The 26,471-nt window shown below is 37.9% G+C and overlaps 2 protein-coding genes across 2 annotated transcripts in view; one reads left to right on the top strand and one right to left on the bottom strand.

Annotated features, from left to right (window-relative positions):
- Nucleotides 1–5,812: 5,812 nt before the first annotated feature.
- TRMT5 (tRNA methyltransferase 5) lies at nt 5,813–15,713 on the bottom strand. The gene is made up of 5 exons (XM_021701438.2): nt 15,673–15,713; nt 13,677–14,332; nt 10,719–10,843; nt 6,840–7,494; nt 5,813–6,467 (listed from the first exon to the last, which is right to left on the bottom strand). The coding sequence occupies exons 1-5, from the start codon at nt 15,675–15,677 to the stop codon at nt 6,421–6,423; spliced, it is 1,488 nt and encodes a 495-aa protein (XP_021557113.2). The 5' UTR covers nt 15,678–15,713; the 3' UTR covers nt 5,813–6,420.
- Nucleotides 15,714–15,890: 177 nt separating this feature from the next.
- Nucleotides 15,891–26,471, top strand: part of SLC38A6 (solute carrier family 38 member 6) — a 63,211-nt gene continuing 52,630 nt past the window's right edge. The window contains exons 1-3 of the mRNA XM_021701440.2: nt 15,891–16,023; nt 17,134–17,264; nt 20,059–20,132. Of these exons, the coding sequence (XP_021557115.1) occupies nt 15,919–16,023; nt 17,134–17,264; nt 20,059–20,132 (310 nt within the window). The 5' untranslated portion in view covers nt 15,891–15,918. The remainder of the gene's footprint in view (nt 16,024–17,133; nt 17,265–20,058; nt 20,133–26,471) is intronic.

Below are 26,471 nucleotides of genomic sequence, written 5' to 3'. Positions count from 1 at the left end.
TTATATTAAGTTTTGTGGTTTTTCTCTTATTACAGTGTTTTACTTGAACACATTTTAAAATGCCATTTTGAACACGACATTTAGTGTTAATATCCAAGTCTATTATTTCGTCTCATAAAATGTTCCTTTTTTTCCCCTATGTTCTTAATACTAGTCCAGACAAGTGGATATATTTCCTTCTACCAGCAGGTTGTGGCAAGTAAAACTTGACCTATGATAATGCCACTCTCTCAATATGAAGGACTCAGTGCCTGTTTTGAGCAGTGGAAAGTGAGACAAACCTTGATCAAGGTATTATAGTTCCCAGCTGTGAGCCACACTTAGGATAAACCAGACGAGAGTATTAACCTGCTTTAATGACAAATTCAAAGAAGTAAGTTAATAAAATTTAATACTTAAATGGCACCTTTCACTTCAAATGTGAGCTCATTTTATGATGAAACCTTGGAGACTGGAATGGATACATTTTAAACAAAATTTTTCTGAGTAAATTGCAGACTCTGATATAGTTTCTGTTGAAACTTCAAAGACTTTTAGTATACCCAGGATTTTGCTTAGAGTTGATGTGGAGAGGATGGATATTTGTAGCATCTCAACCTTATATGAGTCTGTTACATAGACCACCATGTATGAGACATAGTTTCTCAAGGAAATTAAAGGATTTCCTATCAAATGTCCATTATAACAGATGTTAATTTTATGGGAGGGAAGTTATGTGAAACAAAGTTTGTGGTTACATTAGGGTGGAATATCCACAGGTAACAGCTCCAGCTTATTTGCTTAAGCAGGTATTAATTTCAGGTACATCTTCATCTTTACAATATAGATGACCCTTGAACAGCACAAGTTTAAACTGTATGAATCCACTTGTATGTGGATTTTTTTTTTAATTTACCTTGTTTTTGTTTTTTTTTAAAGATTTTATCTATTAGAGAGAGAGAAAGCACAAGCAGTGGGAGTGGCAGGCAGAGGGAGAAGCAGGCTCCTCGCTGAGCAAGGAGCTCAATGCGGGACTCGATCCCAGGACCCTGGGATCATGACCTGAGCCGAAGGCAGCCGTTTAACAGACTGAGCCACCCAGGCATCCCTGTGGATTTTTTTTGTACAGTACCGTAAATGTATTTTCTCTTCTTTATTATTTTAACATTTTCTTTTTCCTAGCTTACTTTATTGTAAGGATACAGTGTATCATATGACATACAAAATATGTATAATTGATTATTATGTTTGTGTTAAGGCTTCTTCTGGTCAACAGTAGGCTATTAGTAGTTATGTTTTGGGGGAGTCAAAAGTTGTATGTGGATTTTCCAGTGTGTGTTTGGGGGTGGGTGGTCAGTGTCCCTAACCCCTGTGTTAGTTAGAAGTATAGTTGACCCCTGAACAGTCTTTCATAACTAAGAAAACCAAGGCATCAAATAATTGAGTAGGCTCAGATCATATACACAAGTTAGTAAAAAGTCAGAATTAAAATTGTTTGCTTTTTGTTTTTAATTTAAGTCTAGTTCTGTCTGTACTTCACAGGCTGCCTTCTATTTTTCATATCTATTAGCATTCCCCAATTGAGGAGTGGGATTTTAAGTACAGTCTATAAATCTGTTCAAAGAATAGTGAGAACGTTGACTTAAAGTTAGGACTTTGCTGTACTCAGCTGAAGTACAGTATCCAGCCTTTACAAAAGAAATACTATTACTTGTTCTCAGTACCTTGTATAATGTATTTAAATGAATGAACTAATTAAATTAATAGAACACTTTAAAGTCTTTCAAAACGTTTTTCGAGCCTACCTCATTATTGTAGAAATTGCCTGCATCTGATTTGGCAAATAAATTGAATTCCAAAACCTTTATACATTTGTAAATATTTTGTTCTTACTATTGCTGTACTTTGTTCAATAGGCCAAATAAGAAGTTGTTAACTGACCTTATTAGAGCGAAGGGAATGGTGAAAGGTAACTTAATGACAATTCACTAAATAACAGAAATACTCTAAATTGATGAGGTTATCCCCATCCCCCTAGTGATTTCCTCTATCAGAGACAAAAGGCTGTACAAGCCTTTCATATACATCAATTAAGTGTTTTAACATCGTACAATACTAGCCCAGAAACAATAGCTAACAACTACTGAGCATTACCTAAGCACCAAGCACTGTGCTTCATGTATTGTGTATTATTACCTAATCTTTACAATGCTAGTATTATTTTCCCTATTTTAGCAGATGGAGAAGCTGAGGCATAGGGAGGTTAACTAACTTGCAGAAGGTCAATACAACTTAAAAGTAGCAGAGTGGTGGCACCTGGGTGGCTCAGTTGGTTAAGCGACTGCCTTCGGCTCAGGTCATGATCCTGGAGTCCCGGGATCGAGTCCCACATCGGGCTCCCTGCTCAGCAGGGAGTCTGCTTCTCCCTCTGACCCTTCTCCCTCTCATGCTCTCTGTCTCTCATTCTCTCTCTCTAAAATAAATAAATAAAATCTTTAAAAAAAAAAAAAAGTAGCAGAGTGGATTTGAACCCAAGTGGTCAGAATCCATGCTCCAGAGTTGAATATCAAACTGTCAAGCTAATAAACAACAGGCTGTGTAGAACCAAGTCTGAGTAATCAAACTTCTTAAGATTTCCAGGAAGTTTTACAGATCAAGTGTCTAGTTATTTTATGGCATATAAATGACATCAACTTAATAACCTTATTTATATCCTTGAGAGAAGTTCTGAGAAATTCATTATGTAGAACATCATTTAACTATTAACTACCTTCCTTTTAAACAGATATTAATGGTATCGAATACATTTACATCATAGTTGGAATGCACTATTAGTATTCCTTAATTTCATTCAATAAATATTTGACCTAAGCTTCTTATCTTTAGGCTGTCAACTGGTGGTAATTATTTCAAAATCCAATGAAGGTGACAGAAAACTTGTCAAAAAGCTAAGAAAATTAAAAAATCGTATCCAGTGAGCTTTATAGCTGTCATTTAATAGTGGACATCAAGAGTTCAGTTACCATGTATCACGTTTAAAACTTTAGGGTGGGCCTAGATTTAAATAATGAAATAACTCCATACATTCACTTATCCACTCTGAGGGAAAAGGGGGAGGAGTTAAAATGTTAATAGAGGCTGCATATTTGACTAAATAGAGGCAAGAATCTTACCACTTTCCATGAATAAAAACATTATTTGTACCCATATTTCATATTTATAACCTAGCATATCAATGTACAGTACTAGGAAAAAATTCTTACTCCTACCTGCAAATTAAAATTCTCTTCACCTAGATCAGGCCAACTGTAGACCCCCGGCCAAATCCAACTGCTGCCTGTTTCTGTATGCTTCATGAGCTAAGATTGATGTCTACATTTTTTTAAGGTTGAAAAAAGCCAAATCATATACTTTTTAACAAGTGAAAAGCATGAGACATTCAAATTTCAGTGCCCATAAAGTTGTTTTGGCATACAGTGTTTCTGTATTGTTTATGGCTGCTCTGGGGGACTACTACAACAGAGTTGAGCAGCAAAAAGAGACCTTATGACTTGCAAAGCCTAAAATACTGTCTGGTCCTTTACCGAAAGCTTTCCGACCCTTCACCTACATACTCCTCACTTGGAAGGGAGGAGGGAGGAGAAGAAAATTAGAAGTCCCAAACTGGCAATCCCTGGCTGAATTAACCCCCAAGGTCTTGCAGAGAGGAAGTTTGGTTGAGTTTCAAAAATCATTTTTAAGTGCCTTTAGATAAGTAATGAGGGCTCCAATTCATTACTTCCCTACACTTCTTGCCATTTATTGCCTTCATCTATTTATATTACCTGCCTTGCTTCTGAAGGCATTTGAGTTTGTAATGAATTAGATAAGTGGTCCTCAAACTTTTTCTGTAGGGCCAGACAGTAAATATTTTAGGCTTTGTGGTAAAATAAGTTGGTACAATATTTTTAATGAACAAAATTCAAAATATAATTGGTTATATATAATTGCATTGTTTGTAACTCCTTTTTTGGGGAATAACACTGGTCCTTTAATTGGGGTTCTAAGTGTTTCCTATCATCAAAATTAGTTGTAAATGATTACCTGTTAATGGTTATCTATAATGAGATTTTACAAATTTCATCTCTAAAAATGTCTTTTCACACAGATAGATACTGCCAGAATACTGGCATCAGTCTAGAAGTGTAAGATTTTAACTGGGCATATTCATCACTTGGAAGGCATTTGTAAAACCCTATTAGATTCTTCCCTTGGTATTTGCCTTATAGCATGTCATTACATAGTACATTAATCACTTCCAATTGCAGGTAGAAGCTCAATTATAGGTAAATGGATTTTGAAATATGTAAATTTCCTTTTATTTGCATTTTCACCAAGGTCCCAAAAATGTTGAACACAGAAAATGTATCCACTGCTAATTTGAGGGAAATCTTGTTTCTTAATTTTCGATAGCATGAGAAATGTGTAACACAAGATACTGCGATTCAATTGTCAGTTGTTGAAATGATGACCACAGTTTCACAATGAAGTTATGTTTGCCTAATAATTATAGGTTAAAATCTTTAAGAATTACTATCAAGTCATTAGCAAAAGCTAATTTCCAGAGCCTTTCAGTGTTCTAGAATAATGTTTAAGAGTAGTTCCTCTTGTTAAGAAAAATTTCAGTCTTGACCCTGAGCTCAAAAAATTGCAATCAAACTTCACAATTGCTAAGCAAATCGAATTTAGGTTGAGCAATTTCTGACAGAATTCAATCATGGTTAGAATCCATGAAAGCAAATGAAATTTACCATTAACACTACTGGTTCAGTAACACATGAGAGATTCAAATATCTTCTGCAGGGTACTTGCTGGTGAATAATAGAGTGAATAACCACAGGTTTTTAATATGTTACATTTTCACAAGCTTTATATATTTTTCCAACTAGATCTTTTTCTACTTTGCATGTTTTAACCAGAGTTGTAACACATCATAGCAGATTCCACTTCAGGTTGTACAGAATTGGTGTTTTCTCAACTTTTAAAAAAATACCCATAGTTGTTCCATACAGAGTATTCATAGAAGCTAGTTCTTCAGTAACTCTAAATTCAGCACTGATGTCTCAAACAAGACCTGAACAGTATTAGTAACATCTGGCAACTCATCAAGAGTCAAAATCATTTACTTTCTGAATTGACTTGATTTTGCTCACAAAGTCCTAAACTCTCTGAGCAACTGTTCTTGCCAAAAGGCCAATAGTCCTAAACAATTTTTCTCTGGATACATTTCTTTGGCTGCTGCGTTCAAATACAATTAACTCACCATCAATAGTAAACGGCTCTCCTTGCTTGGCTTACGAAAGAGTCACTTGGAGACTTCAGTTGCACCCTCATTTTTTTATTTTGTGAAGAAGTTCTGCTATGTTGAGATATTTCCAGATTAAATTTCTAGTTTTTCTGACAGTTGGCTTGCTTGTGAGGGAAATCCTATGACGAGTGCCTCTATTGGTAATGTCAACATACACTGTATTTCAGCTCAGGTATAGATGCTTTGTTACCTAATTCAGTATCAAAATAATTCACACTCACACAATGTGCCTTAAAAGCGCATTAGAAGTCCACTTTTCTTGTTTTGAAATAATGAATATACACTAGCAATAATATTATAGCTTGGTGATTTACATGGCACTCAAAATGCTGTTGAGTAACAACCATGTCCCTGGTGATTTGAAGTATGCCGAGTAGCAGTATGAACTGTTGAGAATCACTTTGTGTGTGTTGTAACTTCTCAACTGTGCTGTCATTACACCATAAAAGCAGCCACAGACAGAACATAAACAAATGAGCATGGTGTGTTCCAAAAGAACTGTATTTATGGACACTGAAATTCAAATTTCATATAATTCTCATGTCACAAGATTTAATTTTTTCAATCATTAGTATAAGAACCATTCTCCAGTCATCTGCCATACAAAAACAGGTGGTAGGCTAGATCTGGCCTGCCAGGCATAGTTTGCCATCCCTGATCTAAATAATTTCATTTTTATTACTTATACAGTGATAAGTTAGGGGTACTTACATAAAATTTAGGCACTGAGGATCACTGCAAAGTGGTATTAGTACTTTCTTAGCAAGCAATTATCCCACCTTCAAAAACTATTTTCCCGGGAGACAGTCAATATTTAAATATATTTAATGAAGAATTAGATATAATTTAGATTGTAAGATTATAACAGATAAACTATACTTAGTAGACTTATGTCATTTAAATTTTAATTTGATAATCTTCAACTTATAAGACAACAAGGGTAAAATAGAAGTGTTCAATACTAAAGTTAACTGCTAAAATTTTATGAAGTCATACAAATTATATTTCATTATGTAAAGGTCTAGTGGGGAGAGGGAGAAAACGTTTCCAATTAAGTGACTGAGGAAATTTGAGTTTTTTCTTCTGAAAAGACTTTATTTATCTGTCCTCTGGCGTTTAAGAGGTGGATCATCATGATTCTCTGTAACAAATCCAGAAAACCTATATTAGTTAAAATACTTAACATTGGAAAATACTTTTAAAAAGCAAATAATATAGGCATTTTAAAGATTTTTAATACTCAACTTATACATCAAATAGTAACATTCCTGCGAGAATTTATTATTTTAATGAAATAGCCTTCTACTAGACTGAACAGTGTGTATGCCATGCTAATATTTGTAAAATTGGGGGAAACGAGTCACAACTGAGTGGCAAGGAATCCTGAATTGAAAAATCTAACTAGAATTAGTTTAAGATATTTCCAAATTTAATAAATAAAATATATATGTAGCCTAAGAAAGCTCCATGAAGGCTATTATAGTTTACATTTAATTTCCCAGAAATTGCTCACCTAGATTTAGGGTCTGGTTCTTGTAGAGTACAGCAGCAGGAATCTGGAAGGTGATACATAACATTTCCTTGTTAGGGGCTACATTTCTTACTGGGTGAATTGAACTGCATGCCTCCAAGGAAATGCCTAACACAGCCCCAGCTCGTTGCTGAACATCCTTAGCAGGATTAGGATCTTTGGAAAAGCTGTAACAGTGCACTATGGGAAGGAGCTCAATGCTGCATGGTGGCCCATCCAAAAGCGATTTGAAAACACCGAGAAACTCGATAGCCTTTGCTGGCAAGTTCATGACAATGTGCACAGAGTGTTTTCTTTCTTTTGACAGTGGTCCTGGCTGCTGCATTAACTCTTTTCTGACTGGTCCTTGAAGGAAGTCTTTCCCATCCAAGTTAAAGACTTTCACCTTTTGGTCCACTTTATTTAATTTACAATTGTGCAACAGCCACTTATGGGATTCAGGATTGAGATCGTTAGCAAATACAGTGCAGTTTTTCTTTGCTACTGGAACGGCAAAAGGCCCAACCCCAGCGAAAACATCAAATAGTATATCCCCAGGTTTGAGAAGTTCTGTGATACGACTGTGTTCTGTAGAGAGGCGAGGATTCCAATAGACTTTCGAAAAATCAAATTCATAGGTGTAGCTGTTTTCTCGAACCTGAAAAAGGTATTATACTTTGATTAACCTGTTTAGTCTTAAATTCCAGCCATGAATACTGGATGGATATACCCACACACATACATTTACATTTAAGAGCAAATAACAGTGCCTTTTAATTAGAATTCTAGTGTTTATGCTATCTTTGAGGCCAGTTAACAACCCATATTAAGACTCTGACATGAGAAAAGTCTCTCCATCTCACTCTAATGGGCCATAAAGTGGTTCCCAAATCATATGAGGAATTTTTCAGACAGGCCAACTGACTGGCTTAATCATACTCTATTTTGTCACCTGATGGAGAGGGAAATAAACCTATAATTTGAAACAACACACCACACACATCTTCATGATGACTAGTTAAGTTGCAGATAGCACTTCCACTCAGCAAATAAGCTTCCTTAGTTTTCAGTTTGTAAGAGGGAGGCATGATATAGATCTGCCATGTACCAATGAATTTTGAGGTATTTTACTATGTTTTTAGATAGTTACTTGGACTTTGCAAGTTTCATGTCTACAAATTAGAGCCAGTGTATACAACAAATCATTCTGCTATTTTCTTTTTTCCCAAATTTGAGTTCTCATTGATTAAATATATACAGTGAAGCTAAGTCTTGAACACATTTAAGACTTCATGCCATTTCTTTTGGGACTATGATAAACATGACAGAAAATAGAAAACAAAATTAAAATTACAGTCATGGAATGTGACCTCAGCCATCAGTTTAAGTCATGGAATGTGACCTCAGCCCTTATTTTAATGGAGGAAGAATCAAAGGGCCAAAAAAGTTCCTAAGGTCCATAAATCTGATAGAGATATATTTTCTGTATTCTGCCTTCATGGAATATTCTGCCTTCAAATTTGTGTAAATATTTTTTCTTCCCAACCACATCAGATGCTCTGGCCATGTTAAGGCTCCAGAGTTGGAAATGTTCCTTCATTATTCTGCCAACTAAAACTCTTTCTAGATACACAAACTGGAAGGTTCTGAATATGTCTTGGAATGCTTTTCCTGAAATATCCTTTCTACTCCCCCTTTTTAATGTGAAGCACAGTACTAGTTTAAAAAAAAAATACATTCTAAGTATCCTTCTGGTTTTACTCACACTGTCTTTGATATCTCACTCACCCAGTCAGCATCAGGAATCCTTTTACTCAAAATATACACACAAAGTACTTAGATGTTGCATGAGCTCCTAAAGTCAAACTTAAATGTGATTCTGTTTGGAGCAAAGAAATTATACTGAGTGAGTTTTTACATTTATTTTATGGTATATATGCTAAGTATTAAATATATCTTAAGAACAAACTTTAGTTGGCTTAAGAAATCAGAAGCCATTTAAAAAATTATGTAAGTTTCTCAGAACTTTTAGATCGCTGAGAATGATGCCACCTGCTATCCTAAATGGCAGTACCAAATGAAGAATATGCAGTATTCAATCAGTGTATGATGAGCTAAGCACTGATCCCAGCAAAGGATTCACATTCAAATCTTACTTGCCATAACAGAACTCATACATTATATACAAGCAGTAGGCCATGGAGGTTATACAGGGAAAGACCATGCATGTAACTCTGGAGTCAGAAGCCTGGCTCCAAACACCCGGCACAATCATACCTTGTTACTTCATCTGCATAAAGAGAATATTAAAAACAACAACCATTATCTTGTGGGCTTCTCAGAATTTGCTATTTTTTTTTTTTTTTTAAAGATTTTATTTATTTGACAGAGAGAAACACAGCGAGAGAGGGAACACAAGCAGGGGGAGCGGGAGAGGGAGAAGCAGGCTTCCCATGGAGCAGGGAGCCCGATGTGGGACTCGATCCCAGGACCCTGGGATCATGACCTGAGCCGAAGGCAGACGCTTAACGACTGAGCCACCCAGGCGCCCCCAGAATTTGTTATATTTAAAACATTAGCTCAAGCCTAATAGTAAGCGTGTAGTAAGTGGCATTTTAATATTCTGCTACTATTAAATTATGGCGAAATAATATTATACCTAAAATATTCACCTAAGTCTATGTGGCCCAGAATCTTAAAAAATGATTATTTTGCAAACTCCGAGTTTTATGAAGTCCTGTTTAAAAGAAGTCAGTCAAAGAAAGACAAGTACCATATGAGTTCACTCATATGTGGAATTTAAGAAAAAAGACAGATGAATGTAGGGGTGGGGGAAGAGAGGGAAGCAGACATAAGAGACTGTAAACTATAGAGAACAAACTGAGGGTTGCTGGAGGGGAGGTGGGCAGGGAGATGGGCTAGATGGGGGATGGGCATTAAGGATGGCACTTGTGCTGAGCACTGGGTGTTACATGTAAGTGATGAATCACTAAATTCTACTCCTGAAACCAACATTACACTATATGTTAACTAACTAGAATTTAAACAAGAACTTGAAACAAACAAAAAGACATATCTAACATTTTAAGAGGACTTTGTTATTAAAATTTTTGTCAAGTTATGAAGAGAGTTTAACCTATTTCCTAGCTTGGGTACAAAATTTCATATAATGTTAATATATAATCATCTAAGACTTTTGGCTTAAAAAAGTTTATATTCTCCAGCACTCCAGAGGATTTTGGGGGTAGAGGATGATATTTTGGGGGTACCAGGAATTTGTTCCTACATATTAAAAATATTTTTTCTTTGAAATAGATTTGTTTTTCTTATAAAAGAAATATGTGCTCAGTAGAAAAGTATAAAGATGAGAACAAAGGTCACTAGTAACTACATCAAATAAAAATATGCCCACTGTTAACATTCTAATATATGTGCATATTTACATAAATATTTAGTTAAAATAAGAGCGATATTCTATATACTACTCTATATATTATTTTATATACCAGAATTTGATCAATTCGTTGATGAACATTTAGGTTGTTTCCATTCCTTTGTTTGTTTTGTTATCATAAAAATGATGAAGAACCTAGTACATACATCATTACAGTTTTGTCCAATTATATCCCTGAAATAACTTCCTGTAAATGCAATGCTAGGTCAGAGGATGTACCTATTCAAAATGGCAATATATTACCATATACTCTTCCTGAGTATTTGTATCAAATTTGCACTCCCATCAAAAGGATATACAAATGCTCACATTCTCACATACTCATCAATACTAGGTTATCATAAATATTTTCAATCTTTGTCATCTATTAAGATTCTAAACATTAATTGATATAATCTGTACCTAGGAGACAGTAAAATACTCCATACCTTGGTCATCATGTTCTTCTCTCCAGATAGTACTTCCATTTGGAAATTTCGGTATGTATTATCAATATTATTGATTTTATTTACTGCTGAGGTGATTCCTGGATTTTTGTCAATCATAACTTGGCCTGAAAGAGAAGAATCCATAATAAATATTGCCAGTTGGTTGTAAAATAAAACTGAAAATATGAAATGGAAATAAACCATTTTCTTTTGGTTTATAGACCCCAAAATTGCATCTAGTGCGTATATAGTGGCATGCAATTCTAAAAATTCAACAGATTAGGAAAGTTATTGTAGCCTTCAATACAAACACAAAAAACCATATGGGTATATATATAGTTTTAAGATTTTATTTATTTGACAGAGACACAGAGAGGGAGGGAACACAAGCAGCGGGGTGGGAGAGGGAGAAGCGGGCTTCCCGTGGAGCAGGGAGCCCAATGTGGGGCTCCATCCCAGGTGCCCCTCAAAAATTTTTCTTTAAAATTGTACCCATAACGGGGTTCCTGGGTGGCTCAGTCATTAAGCGTCTGCCTTCGGCTCAGGTCATGATCCCAGGGTCCTGGGATGGAGCCCCGCATCGGGCTCCCTGCTCATCGGGGAGCCTGCTTCTCCCTCTGCCTCTGCTGCTCCCCCTGCTTATGCTCTCTCACTCTCTCTCTGTCAAATAATAAAATCTTAAAAAAAAAAAGAAAGAAAAATTTTCTAGGTCTTTGGATCTACCTAATATTTTTCCATGTTTTTTTTACTAAATCTCAAATGGACCAATACACAACAATAAGCAAAAAGGTAGACCATAAGGTAAAGAACAGAAAGAAGAGCTGTAAGGAGCATGGCAACAAATGATCTCAGAAATCACCAGCCTGTCCCCATTGGCCCCAAACCAAATGTCTGCTTTACTGTGTGCTTGAAACAGATGCCTTCACTTTGGAAATATAGAACAGCAAAATAAGTTTTCAAATAAAAGAAACATAGATTCTTGGGGTGCCTGGGTGGCTAAGTTGGTTAAGCATCTGACTTCAGCTCAGGTCATGATCTCAGGGTCCCTGCTCAGTGGGGAGTCTGCTTGTCCCTCTCCCTCTACCCTCCCACCCGCTCTCTTGTGCGCTCTCTCTCTTAAATAAAAAAATCTTAAAAAAAAAAAAGAAACAGATTCTTTAGAGTCTTATCTAAATACAATGTTCATTTACTTAAATTGTTCTTTTTGTCAAATATGTGCCAGAGCTGAAAAAGCTACAAAGATAATAAAATACACCAGAAATGGTATATTGATGCCCTTTAATTAGTCTACCTTTTTTTTCAGCACTTAAAAAATTTTTAAGAATCTATATGCTAATCTCACTGCATAAAGATAACTTGATTTGTAAGTTAGTAAAAAGTACTCAAAAATACAAATACACTGATATATAACCAAAATTTGTCCAGTTTCTTTCTGATAATTAGATACCTGATTTTGAATATGATAATATCAATAAACTCTAGCCAATCATTGTTCTTATCCTGTTCTGCTTCAAGTATCAGAACTCAATTTTTAAGGTACAGGAGTTTGAAATGGGGCATGAAATAAAAAAACCAAAACCAATTCTGAAAGTCTATAGTAAAAGCTTTAAAATTATCACTGTATGAGAATGTTTCACTTTTAATCTTTGAGTGCCCCTTTATAAAGTAGGGATGCCAAAAGGCATGTTTGAGTTATGACAAGTAATGACTCATAGCAAAGCTTATCCTTGACATTTGCACCCAGTTATAAAGATCTGCTTAGATATTTATTATATTATTAGCCCCTTTCATCAATAAAAACAAAGGAAATGCATAACAGCCTATTTCTGAAATTCTACCCATGCAAAATATTGAGAACTACATTTTAAAGGTGAAAATAATTCCCAGAAGTGCTGACAATTACTCTACATTAAAAAAAAATTAATCTGGAGAATACATGGACATCAAATATTTGTAAAAGGTTAACTGCAATCGTGATTAGTCGTCTTCTTTCTTATCCCAAAGGATAAAGGACCCAGGCTCAAACTTGGGCTTACGGAGGTACAACATAGAAAAGCATCATTTTTTTTTTTTTAAAGATTTTATTTATTTATTTGTCAGAGAGGAAGAGAGAGAGCGCACACAAGCAAGGGGAGCAGGAGGCAGAGGGAGAAGCAGGCTCCCTGCTGAGCAGGGAGCCCCATGTGGGACTCAGTCCTAGGACTCCGGGATCATGACCTGAGCTGAAGGCAGACGCTTAACTGACTGAGCCACCCAGGCATCCCACAAAAGCACCATTTCTAAAAGGCTAAGGGCACTAAAAAACAAAGTATGGTGCCTGACATATAGAAGAGGCTCAATCAGTTGAATCAAAACATGAGTAAAGGTCTTGCACTTTTCATGGTAAAACACTCAAATTTAAGAAACCTAGAATTCAACATAGTCCTGAGGGTCAAATAAGTCCTGTGTACCAAAATGACAAGATGCCAAAGAATTCTGCCAAAGCGAAAGATTTGAGTTTAATCTATGCTTGTATACTGTATACACAAAAGCCTGAAATGATTTTTAGAGCTTTGCTATCACTCGGGAAAGAATATTCCAAAACGGGGCGCCTGGGTGGCTCAGTCGGTTGGTTAAGCGTCTGCCTTCGGCTCAGGTCATGATCCCAGGGTCCTGGGATCGAGCCCCGCATCGGGCTCCCTGCTCGATGGGCAGCCTGCTTCTCCCTCTCCATCACTCGTGCTCTCTCTCTCACATGCTCGCTTTCTCGCTCTCAAATAAATAAATAAAATATTTAAAAAAAAAAAAAAAGAATATTCCAAAACTATTCTCAAAAGAGAGGGTATGTAGCCCAACATCCAGTTTAAAATTAAAATGATAAAATGTCCTGCTTCTGTAATTTGACATCTAAGAAAATAATTTTAAAAACTAAAATTAGAACTTGCTAATTACTTTCTAGTACATGAAAGACACACCTACCAATTAAATGCTTGAAAGGTAGTTGATGATCTCGAAGGTTCAGGTGGGCAATATGTCCAACTCTGCTAAAACCTGAAGTCACATCTTGACCTTCAGGAAGCACAGCTTTCAAGATTTCTTCTGACTTAAAGTTTTCATAAGTTAGTTCCAAATTATATTTAGATATCTGTGGATTGACATTAAGCTGCCTTAAAATACTGAGTTCTGCTCTTTCAAAGGAATCATCAGTAAATATTTTATAGGGATCCAACATAATTAGTCTACTTTCTTCATCTTCTGGATCTTCAATCACACGTTTTATGCCTGGGCGCTGCAGTGCTGCCCTTTTAAGGGATCGCATCAATTTATTGACTATTTCTTTCCTTACTTTAAGCACTGGGATGGTTACTGTCTTTTTAAAAGCTGTTCTATCAAGTTTTGTCATTCCTCGAACATTAGAGGGTGGTGAAAACAATTCAGAGTCTCTCTGGTCTGATTCTATTTCAGGCATGGTTGAGAATCTTTTTCTTTGATCCAACAAGAAAATACCAGGTGCTCTGCTAAGCTTCTGTATCTGTGATGTCCAAGCTAGTGGAGTCAGTGATTCTGATTCAGATATTCTACAGCTTTCCACTTTGAAAAGTATTCTTGAGAATCCAAATGGCCTCCATAAGATCCTAAAAAAAAGTATGCATTTAAAAAAAATACCATAAAACTACAAACTTACATGTTCACAATAGCTTAAGAATAAAACTCTAAATTCTAGGGGTGCCTGGGTGGCTTAGTTAAGTGTGGGGCTCTTGAGTTAGGCTCAGGTCATGATCGCAGGGTCATGAGATTGAGCTCTGCATCAGGCCCGGTGCTCAGCAGGAAGTCTGCGGGAGATTCTCTCCCTCTGCCCCTCCCCCCACTCTAAATAAATAAAATCTTAAAAAAAAATCTGAATTCTACAGTTTTAAACAACCGCTAAATGCTGATAATTAAAACTTCTAGTGGTGACAAGTATACTATCTTTTCCATGATATGTTGTCTTTTGTTAGCAATAAATGATAAATTTGCACCTTCAACCCACCTGCTGCCACGACAAGGGCTTAGTGATCCATCAGCCTCCCTATAGTCTATGAACTTCTCCACCCACAATTTTCTACAGCATACATGTGGGATTGGAAGGCTGAGATTTGAGTTAAAAGATCACCTCTAAATGAAATGGTCATTATACTTAAGACTTTACCAATGGCAATATTTACTAGGATATTCTTCTGACTGCTACATGCTTTACACACATTATCAATCTTGGGAGGTGTGTGATATCACATCCTTATTTTGTAAACGAGCAAACTAAAGATCAGAAGTAGGTTAATTCACCCAGTCTCGCTGCTGTAAGCGGCTGAGCAAGGATTAAAAACCAGGTCTGACTGACTTCAGAGCCCGTGGTCTTAATATATTGCTACGTTGTTTGTCTTCAATGTTTTACTACCACAAGTCCTGCCTATGACTTGAGGTTTTGGTATTCTGAGGACTAGGATTTGCTAAATGTTACATGCCCCTTCCATTCATTCATAGTATCAGTTATTCACTTTGCCTTCTAAAATACCAAAGAACCAATTAGCAGGGGAAAGGGCCCTGCCCCAGGACCCTGTAAAGCAATTCTCAAACTTCACAGTCAGGGTTCAAATTCGGCTAGCAGTTAACCAGCTGTGTGATCTTGTAATATCTTAACCCGAGTCTCGGTTTCCCACGTGTAAAATGAAAGGCTCTTTCAGAAAGCTTTTGAAAAGATTAAACACATTCCTTCCTAGCCACTACTCGGACCTAGGCTCAGCACCCAGGCGGTGGGTGACCTCGCGACGTTTCTGCGCCCAAGAGGCGCGCGGCGGAGAGCAGATCGTGGTGAACGGGTACTGCCGCCCGACCCTCAGCCTCTCCACTCAGGGGCTTTGCGGTCACCACCTCACCAACGTCACCATCCCAATTCCTGGCATCGCTCCGCGGTTGACTCCGAGAATAGACCCCTCACCTCATGCTCTGGTGCAGCTCGGAAATGGGTCGCTCGTGGAAGTCTGGCCCTCGATGACATCATCACCGTTCGCCACCGAGGGGCGAGCGTCATCAGATCGCGTCGATTCCCTCCTTTCTTCCCCGCCCTGGTGAGGTACCGGAACCCAGAAGGGCCGGGCCCACAGCCCCGCCTCCGATGCGACTAACGACTGGAGGGCTGGGGTGGTAGCTCGCACATGGACCTGGTAGTCGGCCAGCGAGCAGTATGGAGGCACCCTGGGGGATCGTCAACGCTGAGCGGAGCTGGTACGTCTCTGCCCAGCAGCCCGAAGAGGCGGAGGCGGAAGAGTTGAGCCTGTTGCTAAGCAACGTAAGTGGCCTCCGCTAGCTTCCGGGTGCTGAAGGCCTCCGGGCTTCCCTGAAATGCCTGGCAAGTAAGACCGGGAAAAGAAGGAGGTGGGGGTGCGGCATGGGGATAAGGGAGAAGCTGGAGCCTGACTCTTGGCGGATGGCGCCCTAAGGCAGCAGCCAGAGGCGGATGAGATCCGGCGGAGTGTATGAATGTGCTAGCAGCGTTAACATGGCTCAGAAAGAAAAGCTGAAGGCGCAGGCACAGGTGGAAGAGGCTGGATGAGCAGCCCTAGCGTTATGTAACTCAGTGCTGTTTGTGAGTGTCTCTGTGGACTTCCTGTTCCCTCCACCAGTCTTGTGAGGTTTTTGCCAGAGTCAACAAGATTTTTCTTTTCTAGACTTAGTCATTGGCTGCCTAAGAAACATCTTCATACAGAAATCCTTGCGGTGAAGGAGTGGAGGTGGCCTGGTGATAAGTCCATAGGTACTTCCTTGACCCTAAAGCCTGTGCAGTGGGTCCTTAGCCTTTTAACTCAAGTCCCTGCTCTGTAACAGTTTCTAGGACTTTGCTCCCAAATGCTGTTTTGGGAGAGGGTGTTTTCAAGGGTATCTTCGGTAGAGCAACGTGAATTGCTTCTATGTATTATATCGTCATTGCAAGGTATTCCTGACCATCCTTGCATTTGAGCTGACTTAATTCATTAAATATATAGAGATTACTTTTGCAGTCCCAGTATTGGGGAGCAACCATGGTCTACAGCAGCCCCAAGCTGACTAAGGATTTCTTCAGTAATCACACGAGCTGAGGCCATCTCCCTTCTCTCTGTCCCACCCCATTCCTATCCTGTCTTCATCTTTTGCAGCCACAAGGTTAATCATGGCTTTTCCCGAAGTCTGCCTAGGCTCCGTACTGGTGGAGATGATTTTCCTAAGAAACAAGATTCCTGGCGCTGCACTAGTGAGAGGTGGGAAGGGAAGAAAGGAAACCAATGCTGCTTGAGAAACTAGTGTGTCACACAGTGCCTGTGGTTTGCAGGAGACTTTCTCCATAACTTGTCATTCATTTCTTGATGAAGTTTGAACTTCACCATCCAAACATTTTAACACTATTAAATTTGTGTGCTTGCAGGAACTTTACAGACAGGGATCCCCAGGTGTTTCATTTGGTTTTTCTGTGTTTAATATGACGAATGCCATCATGGGAAGTGGCATCCTTGGCTTAGCTTATGTTATGGCTCATACTGGCATCCTTGGATTTAGGTGAGTTTTTTTTTTTCTTCTTTTACTGTTACTTTTATTTTATTTTTCTTCCATTTTGATAGTACACTGAGAAGCAAAGAGATAGGCTCCAGAGCTGGTGTTATACAGTGTCTAGTTAAATTATTTCTGGGGTTTTAGCATTTTCCTACTATTGTTGCCAGTCTGTAGCTTGGAGGGATGCAATATAATTTTTATTTTTTATCCAAAAGTGTGGCTAATTTTTTAAAATGGAAACTTGATCCACACTTGCTTATAATAACCTTAAGGAGTGGCTATTTGTTGTGTCAAGTTGGCCAAAGTGAATTAAAGTTTATCAGCCATACAGATTACCTATAAATAGCAATTTTATGAGGGTTAAGTTCATAATCTTTTCATTTCTCTCCCATCTTCTCCTGTCTTGCTACTCTTAGGTAGTCTTGTTTCCCTGAGACATGTGTTCTGTGCCTATTCCTTTTCATCTAGACTCGACTCATTCCAGTTGGCCCAAAAGAGGAGACATTCCTGGCTTTTCTGTGTTTCCATAGTACTTTGTATATTCATTCTGTTATTATAATGTGTTATAGTGATTTGTTTGCAACTTAGTTTCCCTGTGAAACTGAAATCCTTTAGAACTAGACCTTATCTTTAGCATTTAGCGTTTGTTTTGTTTATCAATAGAAGCAGATCTATCTTACCAGGAAATTTAAAATGCATCGAGTCTCATTTAGGTTTATTTTCTGCTTTTATTTTTAATTTCTTGATAAGCAAACCAATTTTTAAGTAACCCACTTGCCTTTTTTTGTTTTTTAAAGATTTACTTGAGAGAGAGCGTGTGCACAAGCAGGAGGGGCAGAGGGAGAGGGAGAGAGAATCTCAAGCAGACTCCACACTGGGCCAGAAGCCTGACCTGGGGCTCTGTCCTGTGACCCTGAGATCATGACCCAAGTAGAAACCAAGAGTGGGACGCTCAACCAACTGTGCCACGCAGGCGCCCCCCCCAACTTGCTTTTATAATGGGTTATATGCACAAACTTTCATAATTTTTAAAAACTAAAAAAAATTTTAAGTAGGATCCACACTAATGTGGGGTTTGAAATCACGACCCTGAGCATGCTCTACTGAGTGCCAGGTGCCCCTCATAAGTTTTTAAAAGTTTTAATTTAAATTCCCTTTAGTTAATATACAGTATTATATTGGTTTCAGGTGTACAATGTAGTGATTCAACAATTCTATACATCACCTAGTGCTCATCACAACAAGTGCGCTCCCTAATCCCCATCACCTATTACCACCCCCCCCCCCCCCCCCCCCGTAACCATTAGTTTGTTCTCTATAGTTAAGGGTCTATTTCTTGATTTCTCTATCTCTCTTTTTCCCTCTTTGCTTGTTTGTTTTGTTTCTTAACAAACTTTCATAATTTTATTTTTTATTTTTCATTTTTTTAAAGATTTTATTTATTTATTTTGAGTGAGAGAGAACACATGAGAGGGGATAGGGTCAGAGGGCAAAGCAGACTCCCTGCCGAACAGGGAGCCCGATGCGGGACTTGATCCAGGGACTCCAGGATCATGACCTGAGCCGAAGGCAGTCGCTTAACCAACTGAGCCACCCAGGCGCCCAAACTTTCATAATTTTAAAACTTCAAAACTGTATTTGACATCTTAGGCAGGACATAATCATAGGACTCATTTTTGGGTTCCCTTTGAAAAATCACATTTTGTACTCCAGGGCCTTACATGCAGATGTATACCACTGAACATGTCCTTATTGAATCATGTCACATTTTCCATTTAGTGATACCAAACTGTTATTTTGTGAGGCCTCAAGTGTACTGACAGGTGTAGTTGTATACAAATGATAAGTGTACCTCTCAGCTTTGCTACTTAATAACAAGTATTAAGTAGACCATGAAGAATTTCTTCAACTTTTGGGGCACTCACTAGTGCCAGCTTTCTAAGAAGCTTGTCCTGTCTGTATCCTCCTGAGAATAAGTAGGAAATTATGCATATTGTCTCTTTTCACACTTTTGGTGAAAGGACCCTAATTATTACATTATTTGTACCTTTTCAAATTGTGTCAATAGATGTGTGTTAACTGCTTTGGTTTGGTTTGGTGAGTGTGTACGTATTTAATGGATGCTAGGAAATGCAGTCTTTTTTTTTTAAGATTTATTTATTTTAGTGAGGGTATGTGAGTGGGGGGAGGGGAAGAGGGAGAGAGAGAGGGGATCTTCAGCAGACTCCCCACTGACTGGGGAGCCAGACATGGGGCTCCATCCCACGACCCTGGAGTCATGACCTGAGCTGAAACTAAGAATTGGATGCTCAACCAACTGAGCCACCCAGATGCCCCTAGGAAATACAGTCTTAACTCAGTATTATAGGTGAAGGTATAATAGGGAGGTACAGTCATTGGAAGAGGAGGGATGGAGGGAAGGAAAAAGAAGACAATGAGATTTCACAACTAAAACTTATGTTTAGACTTAAAATAGGAAGAAATAGTTATAAAAGGGAAACAGTACAAGATCACTGAATGGCTGAACCAGCAGTCAGCAGATAAGAGTGCTGAAGGAGAAAATTGTTTTTGTTTTAAATAAAGTTTGTTTCTGATTTATTTTTTTAATCTAAAAGCAGTATATTTTCATTTAAATAAAATTTGGTAAATACAGAATAATATTTTCTTTAGTGACCATAATCCAACTACTCAAAGATAGTCCCTGTGAACATTTGAATGTGAAAAAAATTTGTTTCGTAATGAGATACCTCAAAAAAGAAAACTTTGTGGGGGTTTGACCATGTACTCTTTTATATTTCAGTTTCTTGCTGTTGATAGTTGCTCTCCTGGCTTCTTACTCAGTTCACCTCCTGCTTAGTATGTGCATTCAGACAGGTGAGTAAAAATATTATGCTGAGTTATTTGTTGAAGCAGCCCTTTGAGATGATAACCACATATAGGATTGGATGTCTCAAATTTAATTTCCAGCAGGTGTACATTATTATTAGGCAGGGTGGTTGAAATGGAGAATTTCAAAAGGCCAGAATAGATAGACCCAATCCTAGGAGAATATTTAAAGACAGAATGGGAGGAGGAAACTTACCTGCCTTTCTCTACAGCACACAGCATAGTTTTCTAGATTAGGGTAGATTAGGGGAAACACCTGAAAGGGGTTTAAAGAATCCAAACTTTATGTTATGGGGAAGCAGTAGACAGGTGTTGATTCTGATCATATTTCTCCTAGGGTGATTATTTCCTCAAGGAGAACACCTTTTCAGATTTATTCCTGCCTGCTCTGTAGGAGACAAGGTCACTAAACTTCAGATTTATTTAGTTTTATATATATATATATATTTTTTAAAGATTTTATTTATTTATTTGACACACAGAGAGAAAGCACAAGTAGGCAGAGAGGCAGGCAGAGAGAGAGGCAGAAGCAGGCTCTCCACTGAGCAGGGAGCCCAATGCGGGACTCGATCCCGGGACTCCAGGATCATGACCTGAGCCGAAGGCAGTCGCTTAACCAACTGAGCCACCCAGGCGCCCTTTAGTTTTATATTTTTAATTGCAAGTCTAGAATAAGGTAGTTTTTTTTGGAAATGACAGAATTATATGCAGTTAAAACAATATAGATATGTATATGCATTTTTCCATTTGGAACTTTAATTCAGTCATGTATTAGGTTCTCTTCAGTTGCAATGAATAAAAGTATATGAATTACAGAAGTGCTTTAGTAGAGCTTTTCTTTTTTTTTTTTTTTTTTAGATTTTTTTTTATTTATTTGAGAGCGAGAATGAGAGAGAGCATGAGAGGGAAGAGGGTCAGAGGGAGAAGCAGACTCCCTGCCGAGCAGGGAGCCCGATGCGGGACTCGATCCAGGGACTCCAGGATCATGACCTGAGCCGAAGGCAGTCGCTTAACCAACTGAGCCACCCAGGCGCCCTAGTAGAGCTTTTCTTATGGCATTAACAAATATTCTGTGTCCATCAATCCTGGTCTTTTTATCTGTCTGGTCTCTTTTATATTTGGATTAGGTCAGTTTTGATGCCAGAATCATGAGTTTAATTCTTATGTGGGTGAATTCACTCTGCTCTATCAGATTTTATAGTTTTCAGACTTTAAGAAGCAGAATAGATACATAAAATAGATAAAAATAGGATTCTGGCTGTAACAGGTGAGAGAAGCCCAAAGGTATTTCTTGAGAATTTTAAGACTCTCCAGAGCATACTTAGCTCTACTCTATTTAATCTGTCTATGCCATCAGACATACCTGCAGATCTTTTTATAAACAGAGATTCATAAACCACAGGGATTCTAATTCCAAGAATCTGAGGTGCAATTTAGAAATATGTTTTTAAAAGTCCTCCTGATGATTCTTAGGCAAAGCTGATTTAGGATCCACAGTTCACAGCTATAACTTGTACCAGCACCTTTGGTCATCCAGCTTGCAAATGTATGCCTTTTCTTTCAAGGGGCTTGGGTGACAGTGCAGACAGATAAAAATACTAGGAAACAATGCAGTGATAGTAATCTGAAAGTACAAGTTGTTCATAACAGCATCCCAAATTCAGGAATAATAGCATTAAATAAGTATCTATAAATCCTGCTGAAATTTCAAAAATTGCATGTTTTGAAATTCTGCTTCGCTCTGTGACAAGATTATTTTTACCTAATTGTGGTAGTTTTTAACATCTTAATAGGTTATTTTATTATGGATTCTACTGAAAGAATAATATGTTAGTCAACCATACGGCAACTATGTCTTCATTAACTAAAATGTTATAGCATGCTTTGTTAATTTCAATTATTTGGAAGTAATATTCAATTTAGGAAGATTTCCAAGTAATGCTGTTTTTTTTTTTCTCCTTCAGTTCATCTATATTTAACTTTAAAATTCTGACACTGTCTTGGTTCTTTTCTGTTTCTTTAGGGGGTGTATGAACTGAAAACCTCTGTTTCTTTCTCTTTTTTCTTTTCCTTTATTTTTGTAGCTTGCTTGGTCCATGAACTAACTTCTTCATGGTTCTTCATATACATTGATGCACCTGTCTTCCGTTGAACTCCTTCAGTCATTGTAAAATTCTCTATGGAGGTAGGCTTTTAAAAAATATATATACATATATATATATGTATATATATGCACACACATAAAAGACTAGAGAATAACATGTAGCTAAATTTTTTTCCTCAATGTATTGGAGTGTCATAAAGGAGTATTACTCAGATCAGATTGTTTGGTCAGAGAAAGGGCTATCATAAGTCTTTACAAAATAACCTCTTCATTTATTTGCCTGGAGTACAAGAGAAATGTTAATCTTTATAAAAATAAAGGATTTCTTCATGTGAAATTCTGCTATTTTGGATTTTATATAGGGATTGAGGTCTCTGAAGACTGTTTTGAGGAGCTGAGGTAGCATATAAGGTACTTTAATCTCTCTAGCCTTAGTTTGTCTATAAAATGGTAATGATAATGCTTTCCTTTTGGGATTATTGTGAGAATGAAATACAGTAATGTATATAAAATGCCAAGGCTTTGGTCAGTACAAGCTTTTATTATGAGTTCCCACTGATGCAAAACCCTTAAAGAGTGCAAGGTGTTGTACACAATACTCTCTCAGAAACAGTTGGCTTATTGTGATTCTTTGGGGAAACTTCTGTGCTTATGGAATAAACCCATAGGTCCCCTCTGATCTCCACATCGCTATCAGCAGGAGGGAATTCATTGATTCAAAGTACCTTTGTACTTTCCCTCACTCTCTTGTCCATATATCCCCTCTTTGTCCAGTTGGAGTTTCATGGTACATTATTACAAGCACTCCCTTGTTGCTCCCTTTTATCATCCTACTCCTCTGGCAAAATCCAACCATGGTTAAATGTGACTCTGCCTACTTCACACACGCACCTGTGCAATTGAATGTTCCTGAAGAAAAACACATAACCTCGCAGAGTGATATCACTATAATTCGGTGTCTAGTGGACCTATGACACTATCACACAATCCTTATTAACTTCCTTAGTTCATTCACTTGCTTACTCTGCTATTAGGAGGTGATATTTTCATATCTTCTCCTTTCTCTCAAACCTTCAACACATTCTCCTTGATTACATTCTTAGCTGATATCTTCAATTTCTATTTCACTGAGAAGATGGAATCATAAATGAACTAAATTATAAGCTCTTGCCACCACTTACACCTTCCCATTTATCATTTGTGCCATATGCTCTGTTACTTTGGATGAACTCTTAGTGTTCTTATCTAAGGCCAGCTTTTCTACTTCTGCTGTGATCCCATCTGCTCTCACCTGCATCCCTCCAGCCACTCTCTCCCTTCTCTCTTTTTCTTTTTTATCATCTTTTTTCCTTTGTTTTCTTCCTATCATTTACAAAGAATCTGTCATTTCTTCCGTTTTAAGAAGGACTCCACATTCCTTCAATATGGCTCCATGCCTTCATAGCAAAACTCCTTAGAAGACTTGTTTATGCCAGATAGTTTCCCTTCCTCTCATTCTTTCTTTTTTTTCCCCCTCTTATTCTCTTTTGAACCCACTCCAGTTAGGCTTTCCCCCATCATTCCATTGAAATTATTGTACCGGTGACTTGCACTTAGTTGCTAAATCCAGCAGTCAGTCGTCAGTCTTCACCTTAGTTGACTGCTCAGCAGCGTTTAGTAGTTAGTTGTTCCTTCCTCTGTGTGACACTTATTTACATTCTTCCGGTTTCCGTCCTATTCCACTGAATACTCCTCTTTTTTTCTGCTGAATATTCTTCATCTTTCCATCTTCTAAACATTGGAGTACCCCAGGACTATTCCTATGATTTCTTTTATACTCACTAGGGCTCCTGGTGACCCTAAACTTTATGTCCTTAGCCTGGGTCTCTTCCCCTGAATTTCAGTCTCATATCCAACTGCCTCCATGACAACTCCACTTGGAGATATCTATCTATCTATCTATCTATCTATCTATCTATCTATCTATCTATCTATCTCAAATTAACCAAACTGTCCAATTTTGCACTTCCAGTCTATACCTTCCACTCTTTTCTCACCTAAGTAGATGATAGCATCTTCCTTCTAGTTGCTTAGGCCAAAGATCTTGGAGTTATGGTGAACTCATTTTTCTACCCTCATACTCCAAATGCAAGCTCCAAATGTGAGAAAGTACCCGTTCTATAATTTTGAAGGTAAATGTTGACACAACATGTGAAGATCCTGATGAAAAGGTATAGAGGCTACCATTTGATCCAGCAGTTGTACTACCAGATCTAGATGTTACTACTAGGTATCCAAATGAGTTGAAAACTTATGTTGACACAAAAACCTACACATGGATGTTTATACTGCTTTATTCATAATTGCCAGAACTTAGAAGTAACGAAGTTGTCCTTTGGTAGGTGAATGGATAAATGGTGGTCCATCCATACAATGAAATATTATTCAGCACTAAAAAGAAATGAGCTATCAAACAATGAAAAAATATGGAGGAACCTTAAATGTGTATTACTAAGTGAAAGAATCCAATCTGAAAAGGCTACATCCTGTACAGTTCCAGCTGTATAACATTCTTGGGGCATCTGGCTGGCTCCGTCAGTAGAGCATGCAACTCTTGATCTCAGGCTCATGAGTTCAAGCCCTATGTTGGGTATGGAGTCTACTTTTAATTTTTTAATTTTTTAAATATTTTATTTATTTATTTGTCACAGAGAGAGAGATCACACAAGCAGAGGGAGTGGCAGGCAGAGGGGAAGCAGGCTCCCCACTGAGCAAGGAGCCTGATGTGGGACTCAATCCCAGGACCCTGGGATCATGACCTGAGCCAAAGGCAGCCGCTTAACCAACTGAGCCACCCAGGGATCCCTGGAGTCTACTTTTTATTATTTATTTATTTATTTTTATTTTTTAAAGATTTTATTTATTTTTTGACAGAGAAAGAGACAGCAAGAGAGGGAACACAAGCAGGGGGAGTGGGACAGGGAGAAGCAGGCTTCCTGCTGAGCAAGGAGCCCGATGTGGGGCTCAATCCCAGGACCTTGGGATCATGACCTGAGCCAAAGGCAGACACTTAACGACTGAGCCATCCAGGTGCCCCTGGAGCCTACTTTTTAAAAAATGGTTGACTCTGTGACATTCTAGAAAAGATAAAACTATGGAGACAGTGAAAAGACCAGTGGTTTCCAGGGGCTAGAGGGGAAGGAGAAATGAATAGGCAGAGCACAGAGGATGTTGGTGGCAATGAAACTATTGTGTATGATACTTTACTAGTGGATACACGTCATTATTCATTTGTCAAAACCCATAGAATGTACAGCATCAAAAGCAAACTCCAAACTGTGGACTTTGGGTAATAATGATATGTCAGTGTAGGTTCATTGACTGTAATAAATGTACCACTCTAGTGGAGAACATTGATAGTGGTGGAGGCTGTGCATGTTTGGGGTTAGGGAAGATGTGGAAACTCTCCATACTTTCTGCTCAGTGTTGCTGTGAACTTAAAACTGCTCTTAAAAAGAAAGTTTATTAAAAAAAATTAAAGGGGCACCTGGATGGCTTAGTCGGTTAAGCATCAGACTCTTGGCTTTGGCCCACGTCATGATCTCAGAGTTGTGAGACTGAGCCTCACGACCGGCTCTGTGCTGAGTGTAAAGCCTGCTTAAGATGCTTTCTCTCACTCCCTCTTCCCCTGCCCCTTCCCCCCCACCAAAAAAATTAAGAAAGAAACAAACTCAGAGGAAAAGAGGAAACAGAGATAATACAGAGACCAGATGAAAACTTAAAAAGAAAACAACTTTATTTAATAGCTTCAGAGAACTAAAAGAAGATATTGCATTTTTGAAACAGAGGAAATTATTAAAAGGTTATAATAAGAGAATATAAGAGTCCTAGAAATTAAAAATAAAATTCAAGATTAGTAGTTGTGTTGAAAGAGTTAAGGAAATTTTTTAGGCAGGGAGGTGAGGGGAAGACAAGGAGCTTAGAATAAGAGAGGAAAGATACAAAATAGCGGTCCAGTCCAGGAGGTTCAACATGCAAATAATTGGAATTCCATAAAGAGAAGAGAAAAAATGTAATGGTAGGAAATTATCAACAAAATAATAGAAAGAAAGTTTGTGTAACTGAAGGAAATTAGTTTCCAGGTTGAAAGGATTCTTCTTAGTATCCTATAATAATTGCAGAATGATTCTACAAACACACATCATTGTGAAAAATCAGAAACCCCAGAGAATATCCTAAAAGCT

This window comes from Neomonachus schauinslandi, chromosome 9 (assembly GCF_002201575.2).
Source record: "Neomonachus schauinslandi chromosome 9, ASM220157v2, whole genome shotgun sequence".
NCBI classification, from domain to species: domain Eukaryota; kingdom Metazoa; phylum Chordata; class Mammalia; order Carnivora; family Phocidae; genus Neomonachus; species Neomonachus schauinslandi.
The sequence above is the reverse complement of the archived record's forward strand: the minus strand, read 5'-3'. Positions and strand labels throughout refer to the sequence as shown.

Excerpts from the sequence above, each read along its gene's own strand:
- TRMT5 (XM_021701438.2), bottom strand. Across the intron at positions 10,844-13,676 it reads ACCTTTCAAGCATTTAATTG|GCCAAGTTATGATTGACAAA; the intron begins GTAGGTGTGTCT and ends CTTCTCTTTCAG. Across the intron at positions 7,495-10,718 it reads AGAAGAACATGATGACCAAG|GTTCGAGAAAACAGCTACAC; the intron begins GTATGGAGTATT and ends TACCTTTTTCAG.